General features: G+C 32.5%; 1 protein-coding gene across 3 annotated transcripts in view; it reads right to left on the bottom strand.

Annotated features, from left to right (window-relative positions):
• LOC140451697 (adenylate cyclase type 6) overlaps positions 1 to 13,078 on the bottom strand; it is a 3,083,308-nt gene that overhangs the window by 1,124,057 nt on the left and 1,946,173 nt on the right. For all 3 annotated transcript variants that reach the window (XM_072545540.1, XM_072545547.1, XM_072545553.1), the window contains one exon: positions 5,788 to 5,880. In XM_072545540.1, the coding sequence (XP_072401641.1) occupies positions 5,788 to 5,880 (93 nt within the window). The remainder of the gene's footprint in view (positions 1 to 5,787; positions 5,881 to 13,078) is intronic.

Consider the following 13,078-nt stretch of genomic DNA (forward strand, 5'->3'; position numbering starts at 1 on the left):
CGTCGGACGGGGCTGTCTCAGTCCACTGTGGCTACGATATAAAAGGACAGAAAAAAGTGGCTTAAAGCGGAGATGGAGGCCGGTAGCAGGAAGAAGTTGCGGAAACCTCAGCACGAAGATTTAGAATGCGCTATGCTTCAGTGGTTCTATCAGCAGCGTATGAACCATATTCCACTTTCTGGGCCTGCGGTCAGGACAAATGCTGAGTTTTTTGCAACTGAACTTGGAATTGAGAATTTCAAGGCATCTGAGGGTTGGCTGAGCAAGTGGAAGCTGCAGCACAAGATCAACTACGGGCAAATCAGCGGAGAGGCTCGTGATGTTAACAAAAACGTAAGGGATGATTGTCTAGAAAACGTGTGGCCTGGACTGAAGGCACGATATGCGTCAGACGACATTTTCAATGCGGATGAGACTGGATTGTTTTTTAAAATGACACCAAACAGAACTTTATAATTTAAATTGGAAAAGTGCGTTTGTGGAAAGCTCTCTAAGGAACGCATTACAGTTGTAGTGGCCGCTAACATAACAGGTTCGGTGAAGCGAAAATTTTTAGTGATAGGGAAGTCGAAAAACCCGCGTTGCTTTAAAAACATAAAAAATCTACCGGTGACCTATAAAGCAAACAAGAGTGCGTGGATGAGCTCGGAAATTTTTAAAGAAGCGATAAGAAAGTGGGATATCGAGCTTAAAATGAAAAAATTCTTGTGCTTGTAGACAATTGTCCTGCTCATCCTGCATTGCGCGACCTTGAAAACATCGAACTCTATTTTCTGCCAGTAAACACAACGAGTGTCCTTTAGCCCATGGACCGAAGTGTCATTAAGAGTTTGAAAAGCCATTACAGGAGAAGACTTTTTTAATGGAATTGGTTGAGAATAATGGAGATCTTAAACTAAACATTCTTGACGCCATCCTAATGATTAGTAAATCCTGGGATGAAGTGACCAGCAATACAATAAACTATTCCTTCAAACACGCAGGATGGCTGGAAGATCAAGGATTGACTGATGATGAAGATGACCTGCCATTAGATGTTTGGGCTAGACAGTTTGAACTTACTATCCGGACCTACGGACCGGAAGAGCTAACAGATTTTGAAGAACTTGATGAAAATGCAACTACATCATCTGGACTTTCTGACGAGGACATCTTACAAGCAGTTCGTGTAGAAGAAGAAGAAAACAGTGACTCGGAAGTGGAAGCAGAGCCAGAACCAGCTCCGACCCCTCAGCAGGCATTGGATGCGACAAAAGTACTGCATCGATTCTTCATCCACCAGGAAGACGATATGAGTGCTGTGGAAGATTTGATGCGTTTTCAGGACAAGGTCAGATCAGTTCTGTGGAAACGACAAAAAAGGCAGACCAAGGTGACAGATTTTTTTGGTAATGTAGGCTAAATATATTTTACAGTAGCCTATTATTTTTTTTATTGTACAGTACACATGTTTTAATTGTACAGTCATTTTTTATACTGTATTGCTTATATTATTCGTTAATAAATCTATGTGGAATACAATGTTAATTTATTTATATTTGCTTTGATAATTTGTTTAAAGTAAAATAGGTTATTTAGTACAGTATTATTAATATTACAGTACCGAATTTTGTCTCTCTCTGTATAACGATCTCTCCTTATAACGATGAATATTCCCTTGCATATCGTTATAGAGAGAAAGGACTGTAGTTAATATTTATTGTCAGTTGCGACAAAATTGACACCATTATTCAGTTGTAATTTATTTCTTGTTTGAAGGTGACTTGCGCACGTATACGGTAATTTTAAAAATGAGTTCGATAAAAAGTTCCCCCGGTCGAGATTTATAAGTGGTGGAGCATCACTCTTTCACGAAACAGAAAGTATTAAAAAGAGGCGAGATATTTTGGCTCTGCAACAAAAGAAACACTAAGTAACAATAAAACACTGAAAACCTTGGTTTCAAAACTTGCACAAAATTTATTATAAAATCTTAGCACTACAGCTGTTTCGGCAGAGTTCCTTTCTCAACACTAAGTGTTTCGCCAAAGTATTTACAATAGACTGTGATGATCTCACCATCACCAGAAGTGACTTGGTACATAATCATGAAGCCGATCAAAAAAAGCTTGATAGAAAATGGTATCCAATGCATGTAAAAGAAAAGCCGAAGACGATATATCAGAAAAGCCTGCCAAAATTACAAAAACTGCTGTCACTAAGCGTAATGCCAAATTGCTGACAGTCCCTGACATAGCTAGCATAAAAAATAACATTTACAACTGTCATCGTAAACTTTTACCAGGTCCGTTATCAATAAGCATATTAGAAGTTCATAACACGATCAGTAATAATTGGATGGATGTAATATCGATTAAGCGCCAAAAATTCAAAATCGAGGTAATAGTGCCATCTAGCAGATAGGGTGAAAATCTATGTAGAAAAATATGTTTTTTGTAAAAAAAGTACAAAGTAAAGCGATTTTTAAGAATCCGTATTATGCGATATTGGTTATTTTATTAAGAAAAATCTCACAAGATTTGTAATATCTAATTAAAAGTCAAGTTGATTTTAGAGAATTAAAAACTCTTACAACAAACATTGGAATATCAAATCAAGAGCTAATATTAGTATATAATCCATTGTCAAAAGCAAAAATCCTTATCTTTTAAGTGTAATAACGAATAAAGCGCCACAAATAGTCGGTTAATTCTTTATTACAAAACACAACATATTATCTAGCTTTTAAGAAATCGAATTAGTGGATCATTGGGCATTGTGCATCAGTCGTCAACCAACAAGCGATAAGAGTGTTGTCATTTTTTGCCAGGTTACACGTGCATAATAAAATTAGGTTGGATTTATTTTATTATTCCATCAAAACGAATAATCTAAGTCTAATGAATATAAGTTCTAAAAGTTACAAACTGATGTGTACAGCTATAGAAAATAGTGCAGTTTCTTTTTCCTCAGAAAAGAATAAAAATTTATTACCAGAGCCGGAGGTACGTATTATATATTATATTAATATTTATATCAGGTATGTCCATTTAATACATACTACCTTCTTAGACTGTAACTTTAAATAACCATGTACTTTTTTTATTCCCAAAAAGCATACGAGGCAAGTAAGTTTCTAATAAACGCATCAATAAACTCGTCACTAAACGAAAGTACCTTTTTTATTAAAGTCAGTTCTGTGGGAGAGGAGAAATTAACCTGAACACTGATTACTGACTATATCTTATTCTAACGTGATTATCCCCTCCTCGAGCCTGTATATCTCAAAACATTTAATGAGTCCGCATTCTTGTGATGTGTTGTATAGACAGAAGTTTGTGTAATGACATGAAAAAGAGCAAAAACGTTACTACATCCGAGCAGCTTGCAGCCGAAAATTTTCAGTTCAACTTACAACAAAACGTGAAAAGTAGTACACAAGTGCAAGAAATAATTGACTTACCAAATAAGGAAGCCTTTGAGCCAGAAAACATGAAGGAATCTAAAAAACGTAGACCAAGAAAGGGTCGCAAGAAACGGGTTGAAAATCAATCCTGGCGATCTTGAAAACTTTTATGTGAAACCAATAAGCCGTATGTAAGTCAAAAGAGCAAATCCCTGGAAGCTAGAGAGTTTACAGATTATCCCTGCAAAGACAAATGTTACTATAAAATAAGAAAGGCAACAAGAATTTAACAGATTTTGGGGACTTATAACTATGAAGCTAAATGCCTCTATGTATCATCTTCAATCGTAGTTGAGCCACCAAAAAGAAAAAGACCTAAACTATCGACTAAAACAATCCATACAAGAATATACCACCTAGCTGGTAAAGTAGTATGTTCGAAAATGTTTATTCACACTTTGGGAATAGCCTCGGCAAGAGTTGACCGATATTTAAAAAAAGTTGGTTCACCAGAAGCAATTAAAGATTGTAGAAGAGAAAAGACAGCTAGCTATCAAAAAATGCCTAAAGATCAATAACAAAGAATTATTAATCACAAATTTACAAAATATAGATCGCAATATTGTAGAATCCAAAGTGAACTGCTTTTTTTAAACAGTGACGCAACCTTAGACATAATGTTTAACTAGTATAAAGAAGAACATCGGGATAGTGTTACTTTTTCTTCATATAAACGCATATTCCTACGCATACCTCTACCACGCATTGTATTTTACAAAAGGTAGCTGCGGCTTTATAACTACCGTATACATTCAGGAAAAACTGGGCAAGGCCATTGCTATGTTTGGGTCGAAGGCACGGCAGGAAAGGTACAAGAGGTAGGTTCTGTTTTATCAAAATATTTGCAAGATAATCTAATACCTTAAGTAACTGTATTAATATTATGGTCTGACAGTTGCGGAGGACAAAATCGCAATATTAAAATTGTGTTGCTTTTAAAATCCATGCTTGAGCATACCTTCTTTGAAAAAATAAAGATGCGTTTTCTAATATCAGGACACAGTTGTATACTCCAGATGATTATATTAACGTTATTAAAAATTGCAGAAAACGAAACAAATTATTAATGGTTCAAATGATAAAAACAGAAGAGTTTAAAAGATTTTTGAATATTTTAAAACATATTGTAAACTGAAATATTTAGGTTTTACTAACCATCAAGAATATATTTTTCTTCATCTTATCCTCAAAAATGTGATGGGCTTTTTTGCTTTATACCCAACTGTGGGTATAAAGCAAAATCTTTCTTTAGTCTTTTAGGAAGGTTATATCTTTGAGATATTGGGCAAAATTAATAGTTAAGTGTAAGATTAGTCTTGTCTTTAACTTAGAAAAACTTAAAAAACACAAAACCGAAGATTTATAACCCTTACTTTTTTCTTGGAAAACCGCCAGCAATACCCTTTCGGTAAAACGTTTACATGTTTCTTAATACGCCATGTCATAAACATACTGTATCATTTATTATATAACTCTTTTGATTTTTTCAGCAATAAATTACATATTGCTTCATTTATTGTGTTAATTATTTCTTCTGGCGTACACTTGAACGCGCCTTCTTGTTTGGAAGCCGAAATATCTTTAATATTTTATACCAAATCACTAGATTTGCTAAAAAGAAAATCTAAATTAACTGTACAAGTCAATTATTCGGCCAGTTGTTATATATGGTTGAACAAGTAATACGGTTAATAAATTAGTTTTATAGGCCACTTCGCAGCAAATGCATTTCGCGTGCGTGAAATTATAACAATTGCACTTTTTTTCACACATATTTTATTTTATTTAGGTCTTAATAAAGTGATACTTAAAAAAATTTACGTTTCTAACGATCATAAAAAATAATAATCTATAAAGCACTTTAAAAATATAGAAAAAATTTAAAGGAAATATACAATAAAATCTTTTATTGTATAATGTAGTAACTTATAGCTAAAAAACCTTCATCTATCTACAGTTTTTAATTTTTAATTGACTTTATTATTTTCGGTTGTATTTTTTATTGTATAATGTAGTAACTTATAGCTAAAAAACCTTCATCTATCTACAGTTTTTAATTTTTAATTGACTTTATTATTTTCGGTTGTATTTTTTAGAGAAAATTTCACCGTCATCAAACTTGTATATTATTTGATAAAATTGAAAATATTTAAAACAATTTCTAGATATATTCTATTTATAAAACGTAAGCAAAAAGACAGTGAAAAACCTTTTTATGGAAAGCCTTTCAAATATTCACTGGAACGACGCATTTAGTTCATCCCGTCAAATTCCCTTATTTTATTTCAACAATGTATACATATCTTTACCTTTCAAAGTTTATCTTTCGTTTACATACTCACCGTGCAAATAGCTCGTTGAGAATTCGTACGAGTTCCTCTGCTGTACACTGATCGGACAAAGTCGTGAACCCGCATATGTCGGCAAATAAAATGCTGAAACGAAAAAAAGGATAAATATAGAATTATGGAAAATTTCTTTTTGTAAGTTTATCTAGACAAGTTCAAATCTGGGGTTCCAAAATTTTGAAAGACAAATATATTTTAATAAATATTAATAATTATTTATTCTGGATTGTACAGGGAGGACACTTTTCACTCTGAGAGGTTCATCGGAGTGACTTCATTACAACACAAAAGACATAAACCACGGTTAGATAGCTACACGAATCAAACCATCAATTTTTCATTCACACCTTTTACTCATTTTTTTGCAGAAATACCATAATCAGTTTAACCTTTTTTTTGTATATATATATATATATATATATATATATATATATATATATATATATATATATATATATATATATATATAATATATATATATATATACATATATATATATATATATATATATATATATATATATATATATATATATATATATGTATATATTAGTACATTTAAATTTAATCTCGTCTTTAAACCTGCTTTCAGCAATTCTTGAAGTAGGCACGCACTTTTGAGATGTAAGGGACAGTTAAAGAATATGTGATTTATATCAGCCATGTTACTTGCTAGTTCCTCAGTTCCTCACTCAGATCTTTCTGTTGGGAGAACTCCAATTTTATGTAGCTGCTTCGAAAAACATTTATGATCTACATTTTATCTTAGGCTAGTAGACACTGTCTTTCTAATTAGTGCAACAACTTTTTATAATTGGTTCGCAGATACTATTGGTTGTAATTTAAACAAATTAGTGTCTTCTTCAATCAATATATGTTACTGCTTTATTGAATTTTTTACTATTGAAACCCCAATAGTATTATCCAATATATCTGAATGTCCTTTCACCCATACGAATCATATGATAAGGCTGATAATTTTTGTAACTGTTGAAACATTTTTAATTAAATTACGGTTAATTTTGACTTGACTAAAGTTTTGTAATGCATTTAATACTGATAATAAATCAGTGCACACGACAATTCTGTACCACTGTTTTTTACACCATTCAAGGGCTTAATATATAACGCATGCTTCAGCGAAAAGATATTGGATTGATTATTTAGAGTAAATGCTTTTTTAGTCTTCATCTTCATTTTTCAGTACAAAATAAGCACAGGTTGTACATGTTACTAATTTTGACCCATCTATATAGATTGCAATGTAATCTGAATAGGTACTCAAGATCTCCTTGAAAGTATTATGACAAAAATTTAGTTTGGTATTTAGGAATAATAATGTTTGTAGATAGAACTTGTAGAACTGGTCAGGTTTGATATGTCCAATTATTTCCAAATGTGATTATAAGGAGAATGTATTAACTTAAATTCATTGCAAGTTACAAATGCTTTTGCAAGTGGTGGGGAATTGATTAATTATTGAATTTAATTGATTAATTATTTTTGTATTTTAGTTGCAACCATAATATTGTATTGGGAAGTATTTGCTTGCCATATACTCTCTGCGTAATAAAAGTGGGTGTCTAGACGCGAAAATATACCCAGATATGATATGAAAATTATTCTAGGCGACGCAAATGCCAAAATAGGGAAGGAAGAAGTATTTAGACCGACAATAGGAAAATATAATAAACACAATGAAACTAATGAGAATGGACAATTCCTGATAGATTTCGTAAGAGAAAAATATGATCATAATGAGCACATATTTGGAAAGAAAAGAAATACACAAGGAAACATGGATATCGCCAGATAGAAAGACTAAAAACCAAATAGACCACGTACTCATCGAAAAAGAAGAACAGCAATGTATAAAAAAGATAAGAACATACAGAGGACCAGACGCTGACTCAGATCATTACATGGTGGGCCTCAAAATTATGCACCTGATACCAGAAAACAAAAACAAATAAAAAAAAAAGAAATGTATACATAACCCAATTCGATTAGCAACAAAGCAAGAACAAGACATGTACGAGGAAACAATGGAAAGAGAACTAAAAAAGATACAAATAGAAGAGCAAACTGAGAACAAATGGGAAAACATAAAGCAAATAATGAACAAAGCAGCAAAATAATGTAATAAACAAGAGAATAAAAAGAGGAAAGACTGGTTCGACATAGACTGCCAAAAAGAAATAGAACTAAGAAAATCATTAAGGATGAAAATGATCACGAAATAAACAACAGAGACAAAGAATAGATATAGGGAGAAAAAACAAAAAGTAAAGAGGGTGCTGAGAGAAAAGAAGAGAAAACACATAGAAAATAAGCTAAAAGAAATAGAAGAGAATTACAGAAATAAAAAACCTATATCAAGGTGCTAGAAATGAAAAAAAGGTTTCCAACAAAAACCCATATTCGTTAAAAACAAACCAGGAAATAATATAAGCGGGGAAGCAGAAATAGTTGAAAGATGGAAAGAGTATTTTGATGAATTACTAAATGGCAATAATAAGTCAAACCAAAGAGAATGTATGGAAGCAGAAGCAAAAATCGAACACTTAGAAGACATAGAAGATAATTCACCCAGCAAAGAACAAATCGAGGAAATCATAAAAAATCTGAAAAACAACAAATCCCCTGGAAGCGATAACATAACAGCAGAGATGATGAAATATGGTGGAAAACTGCTGAATAATTGGATATACAAGATCATAAAGGAAATATGGATAAAAGAACGAATACCAGAAGATTGGAAGGAAGCCATTATTTGCCCATTACACAAAAAAGGAGACAAAACAGAATGCAGTAATTACAGATGAGTAGCGTTACTAAATACCGTATATAAAATCCTATCAAAATCCATAAAAGATAAGCTAGAAAAAGAAGTTGAAAATATAATAGGCGAATATCAGTGCGGATTTAGACGAGGGCACAACGGACCAAGTATTCATAATCAGAGAATTACAAGCAGAAAGCTATGAACACAACTTACCAACGATAGCGCTATTCATCGACTTCCAGCAAGCATACGATAGAATAAAAAGGAAGGAATTAAAAGAGACCCTTGGGGAACTGCGAGTTAGCAGAAAGTTGCGTAACATGATACATCTTACTTTAGAGAATACAAAAAACAGAGTCAAAGTAAACAATCATGCATCGGACAAATTTATAGTAAACGAAGGATTAAGGCAGGGCGATCCTTTTTCATCATTACTCTTCAATTTATGCCTAAAAAAAATAATGCGAGCAGCGAAAATCAATAGAGAAGGACTCCTATATCATAAAAGATACCAAGTTTTGGCATTTGCGGATGATATAGTGTTGCTGGCAAGAGGAAAAAAAGAGCTACAGGAGATAGTACAGAGAATAGTAAAAGCAGCAAAGAAAATGGGACTTTTCATAAATGAAACCAAAACAAAATGTATGCAGTGGACAGATGATCAGTTTAGGGATGGACAAAAGTTTAAAGTAGAAGTAGAAGAAAGATCATCATACGAATTCGAAATGGTAGAAAGATTTACATACCTAGGTACAATAATATCACGTAAACCTAACATTAAAGAAGAAATACAAGCTAGAATAATGGCAGGCAATAGAAGTGTACATGCTCTTAGTGGAATGTTGAAAAGCAAGTTTTTATCAAGAAAGGCAAAAATACAGTTATACAAAACAACTATACAACCAATAGTAACATACTGCAGTGAGACATGGACAATGACAAACAATGAACAAAATTTATTGGAGATATGGGAAAGGAAAATCCTGAGGAAGATATATGTAGGAATAATAAGGGACGGTTTATGGATAAGAAGATCAAATGATGAGTTAAAGAAATTATATAATCAACCTAACATAATAGGAGTCATAAAGGCACAGAGACTAAGATGGCGAGGTCACCTAGAAAGGATGCCGAACACGAGGACTCCAAAAAGGCTACTAAACTACACTATAACTTTAAAAAAGAGAAAAGGAAGGCCAAAAAATAGATGGAATCAGGAGGTAGAAAAGACATGGAAGAAATTGGACTAGAAGGCCTGAAAGAAAAATGAATAACAAGAAGGAATGGGGAAAAATCACATATCGAGCCAGAGAAGATCTCAGTACATAAAGGAAAGCGAAAATAAAGAAAGAACAAACTTTTTAAGCCATGGGCCTCTAAGGCCTTTAGTGCTATTGTATATATATATATATATATATATATATATATATATATATATATATATATATATATATATATATATATATATATATATATATATATATATATATATATATATAGATTGCAATGTAATCTGAATAGGTACTCAAGATCTCCTTGAAAATATTATGACAAAAATTTAGTTTGGTATTTAGGAATAATAATGTTTGTAGATAGAACTTGTAGAACTTGTCAGGTTTGGTATGTCCAATGATTTCCAAATGTGATTATAAGGAGAATGTATTAACTTAAATTCATTGCAAGTTACAAATGCTTTTGCAAGTGGTGGGGAATTGATTAATTATTGAATTTAATTGATTAATTATTTTTGTATTTTAGTTGCAACCATAATATTGTATTGGGAAGTATTTGCTTGCCAGATACTCTCTGCGTAATAAAAGTGGGTGTCTAGACGCTAGAACCAGTATGGCTTTATTTGGAGTGATTTTCATTAACCCTAACAGAATTTTCAAAGCTCTAAATTCGATTCTATCAAGTTTACTTAAATTGGTTATGCTAGCTGACCCATATACCAAACACCCATAATCTATAATAGATTTTATATAGGCTCGATAAAAATTCAATGCAATATTTTAATCTACACCCTACGATCTCTTACAAAGTATTTTAAGCAAATTAATACCTTTTTTGCAGCGACTAATTGTGTCGTTAATATGTTAAGTCCAAAGCAGTTTTCTGTTAAGTATTACACGAAGGTATTAGAATTCTGAAATTATTGGTGTGGCGTTGTACTTTGAGGATACAGCAAAATTGTTCAGCTTTTTAATAGGGAAAAAATACTACAGCATACTTTTGGTACGAAATAGTGAAGCCATTTAACAAAGTCCAGCTACCAAAGTTGTACATTATATGTTTTAGTTCAGTAATATATTCGATGTACGTTTTCTTCTTTGAATAGATGACAATATTATCAGCATATTGTAAACAAGCAATATTGGAAGACCGGCCCTAAATTGTGCAAAAATAAGTGGACTTAAAACATCTCGCTGTGAAATGCCTTTTAATGTAATCATTGGTCCTATCATATTATGATCTATTTGAATCGATACGTTTCTGCGTTTATGTAAATTTAACAGTTAATATACCATGGATTTTGGAACTCCAAGAAATACAAGTTTATCACACAGTATATTTAAACAAATATTGCCATAAGCACTTTGTATTTCGATAAAAAGCCAATCGGAAAAGCCAATTTGAACATCTGTAGGCAGACGAACTACTGCATCTGTCGTATCACAGTCTTGTTTATAGCCAAATTATATTGCTGGTTGTATACTTTGCCACTTTATCCAAGTTTCCATTCTTAATTTTAAAATTCTTTCGATTGTTTTAAAAATACATGACAACAATGTAATTGGTCAATATGAATCCGGATGCTCTTTATTTTTTTTCCGGTTTTAGAATTAATATAACAAAGGAATTTCTAAATTTGTAGGAAGTATTTTAGTTTGCAAGATAGAGTTATAAGTTTGCAGTAGTACTTTTTTGGCCAACATACCCATTCTTTGTATCAGAATATTACTAAAGGTGATCTGAGCCTGGAGCTGTGTTTTTTATTGTCTTAATAGCATATTCCAGTTCGGATTGTTATTCTATAAGTGTACGTGGGTGAGGTATATGTTTGTCAACAAAAGGTAGACATAGGTTTTGTATAATATCTTCTGCAACTGTAGGAGTAACATGTTTAATGTTAGTGTTTTTGTTGTTTAATTTGTTCATCATTTTCCATATTTGAGTTGATGATCAGCTGGAGTTGGACTGGAACAAAATTGCATCTATGTGCTTCTGGCTTTTTTTTAAACATATTTTTAGTTGTAGATTCTATCTTTTTATGGTAGAATTTATTAACTTAATAAAAGAAACTATGAACCAAGCTACAGCTACTTACTACCTAAATGAAAATGAACACACGAACCCTGTACCATTAAACAGAGAAGTCAAACAGGGAGATACTTTATCACCCAAACTGTTCACCTTAGTTTTGGAGGACGTTTTTAAAAACCTAAATTGGAAATATAAGGGAATAAACATCAATGGTCGCTACCTCAGTAATCTACGATTTGCAGATGACATAATCCTGATAGCTACTGACCTACAAGAAATGCAAACCATGCTTTTAGAACTACATACCGAATCTTCTAAAATAGGACTGAAAATGAATTTAAACAAAACAAAAGTCATGCACTCCGAAGACACCGTGACAATAATAAACGATAAAGTTATAGAAAAAGTTGAAGAATATATATACTTAGGACAAAAAATAATACTAAATAGGGAAATTCAAACTGAAGAAATAAAAAGAAAAAGAAAGTTAGCTTGGGCAGCATTTGGTAAACTAAACTATATACTCAGAAATCAACCAATTCAATTACATCTTAGATCTAAAGTTTTTGATGCATGCATTATTCCGATATTAACTTATGCGGCACAAACATGGACAGTCACAAAAAAGAATATGAATATACTTAGAGTCACTCAACACGCGATGGAAAGAGTAATGCTAGGTATATCACTTAAGGACAAGAAAACAAACACATGGATAAGACAGAAAACCAAAGTCACCGATGTCGTGCAAAAATCATTAAAGTTGAAATGGGAATACGCTGGACATGTAGCTAGGAGCGATCTAAACAAATGGCACAGATCAATTTTAACCTGGAGACCATACCAACACAAAAGACCCAGAGGCAGACCTCCTATGAGATGGACAGATGATCTGAAGAGGACTGCCGGGAAAAATTGGCTACAAGTAGCGTACAATAAAAAACAATGGAAAGGAAGACTTGAAGAGGCTTATGTTCAGATGTGGACGTGAATGGCTAGACGAAGAAGAAGATGGTAGAATTAAACGGACATTTGTTGGACAACAAATTAGGATGGCGATCTTCGTACCATTTAGAGCGTACTAAGTCATGTAATTACTTCCAACTTGAAGGACCACCCACTAGCGTGGGAAAGAAGAACACAAGCAATTTAAACAATACGTAATTTAATAATTGAATGTTACTACAACTAAGCTAATATCTAGTCAAAGTTTTAGCGCAAGTTCTTTTATTGAAAT

This window comes from Diabrotica undecimpunctata, chromosome 1, assembly GCF_040954645.1.
Source record: "Diabrotica undecimpunctata isolate CICGRU chromosome 1, icDiaUnde3, whole genome shotgun sequence".
Taxonomy (NCBI): Eukaryota; Metazoa; Arthropoda; class Insecta; order Coleoptera; family Chrysomelidae; genus Diabrotica; species Diabrotica undecimpunctata.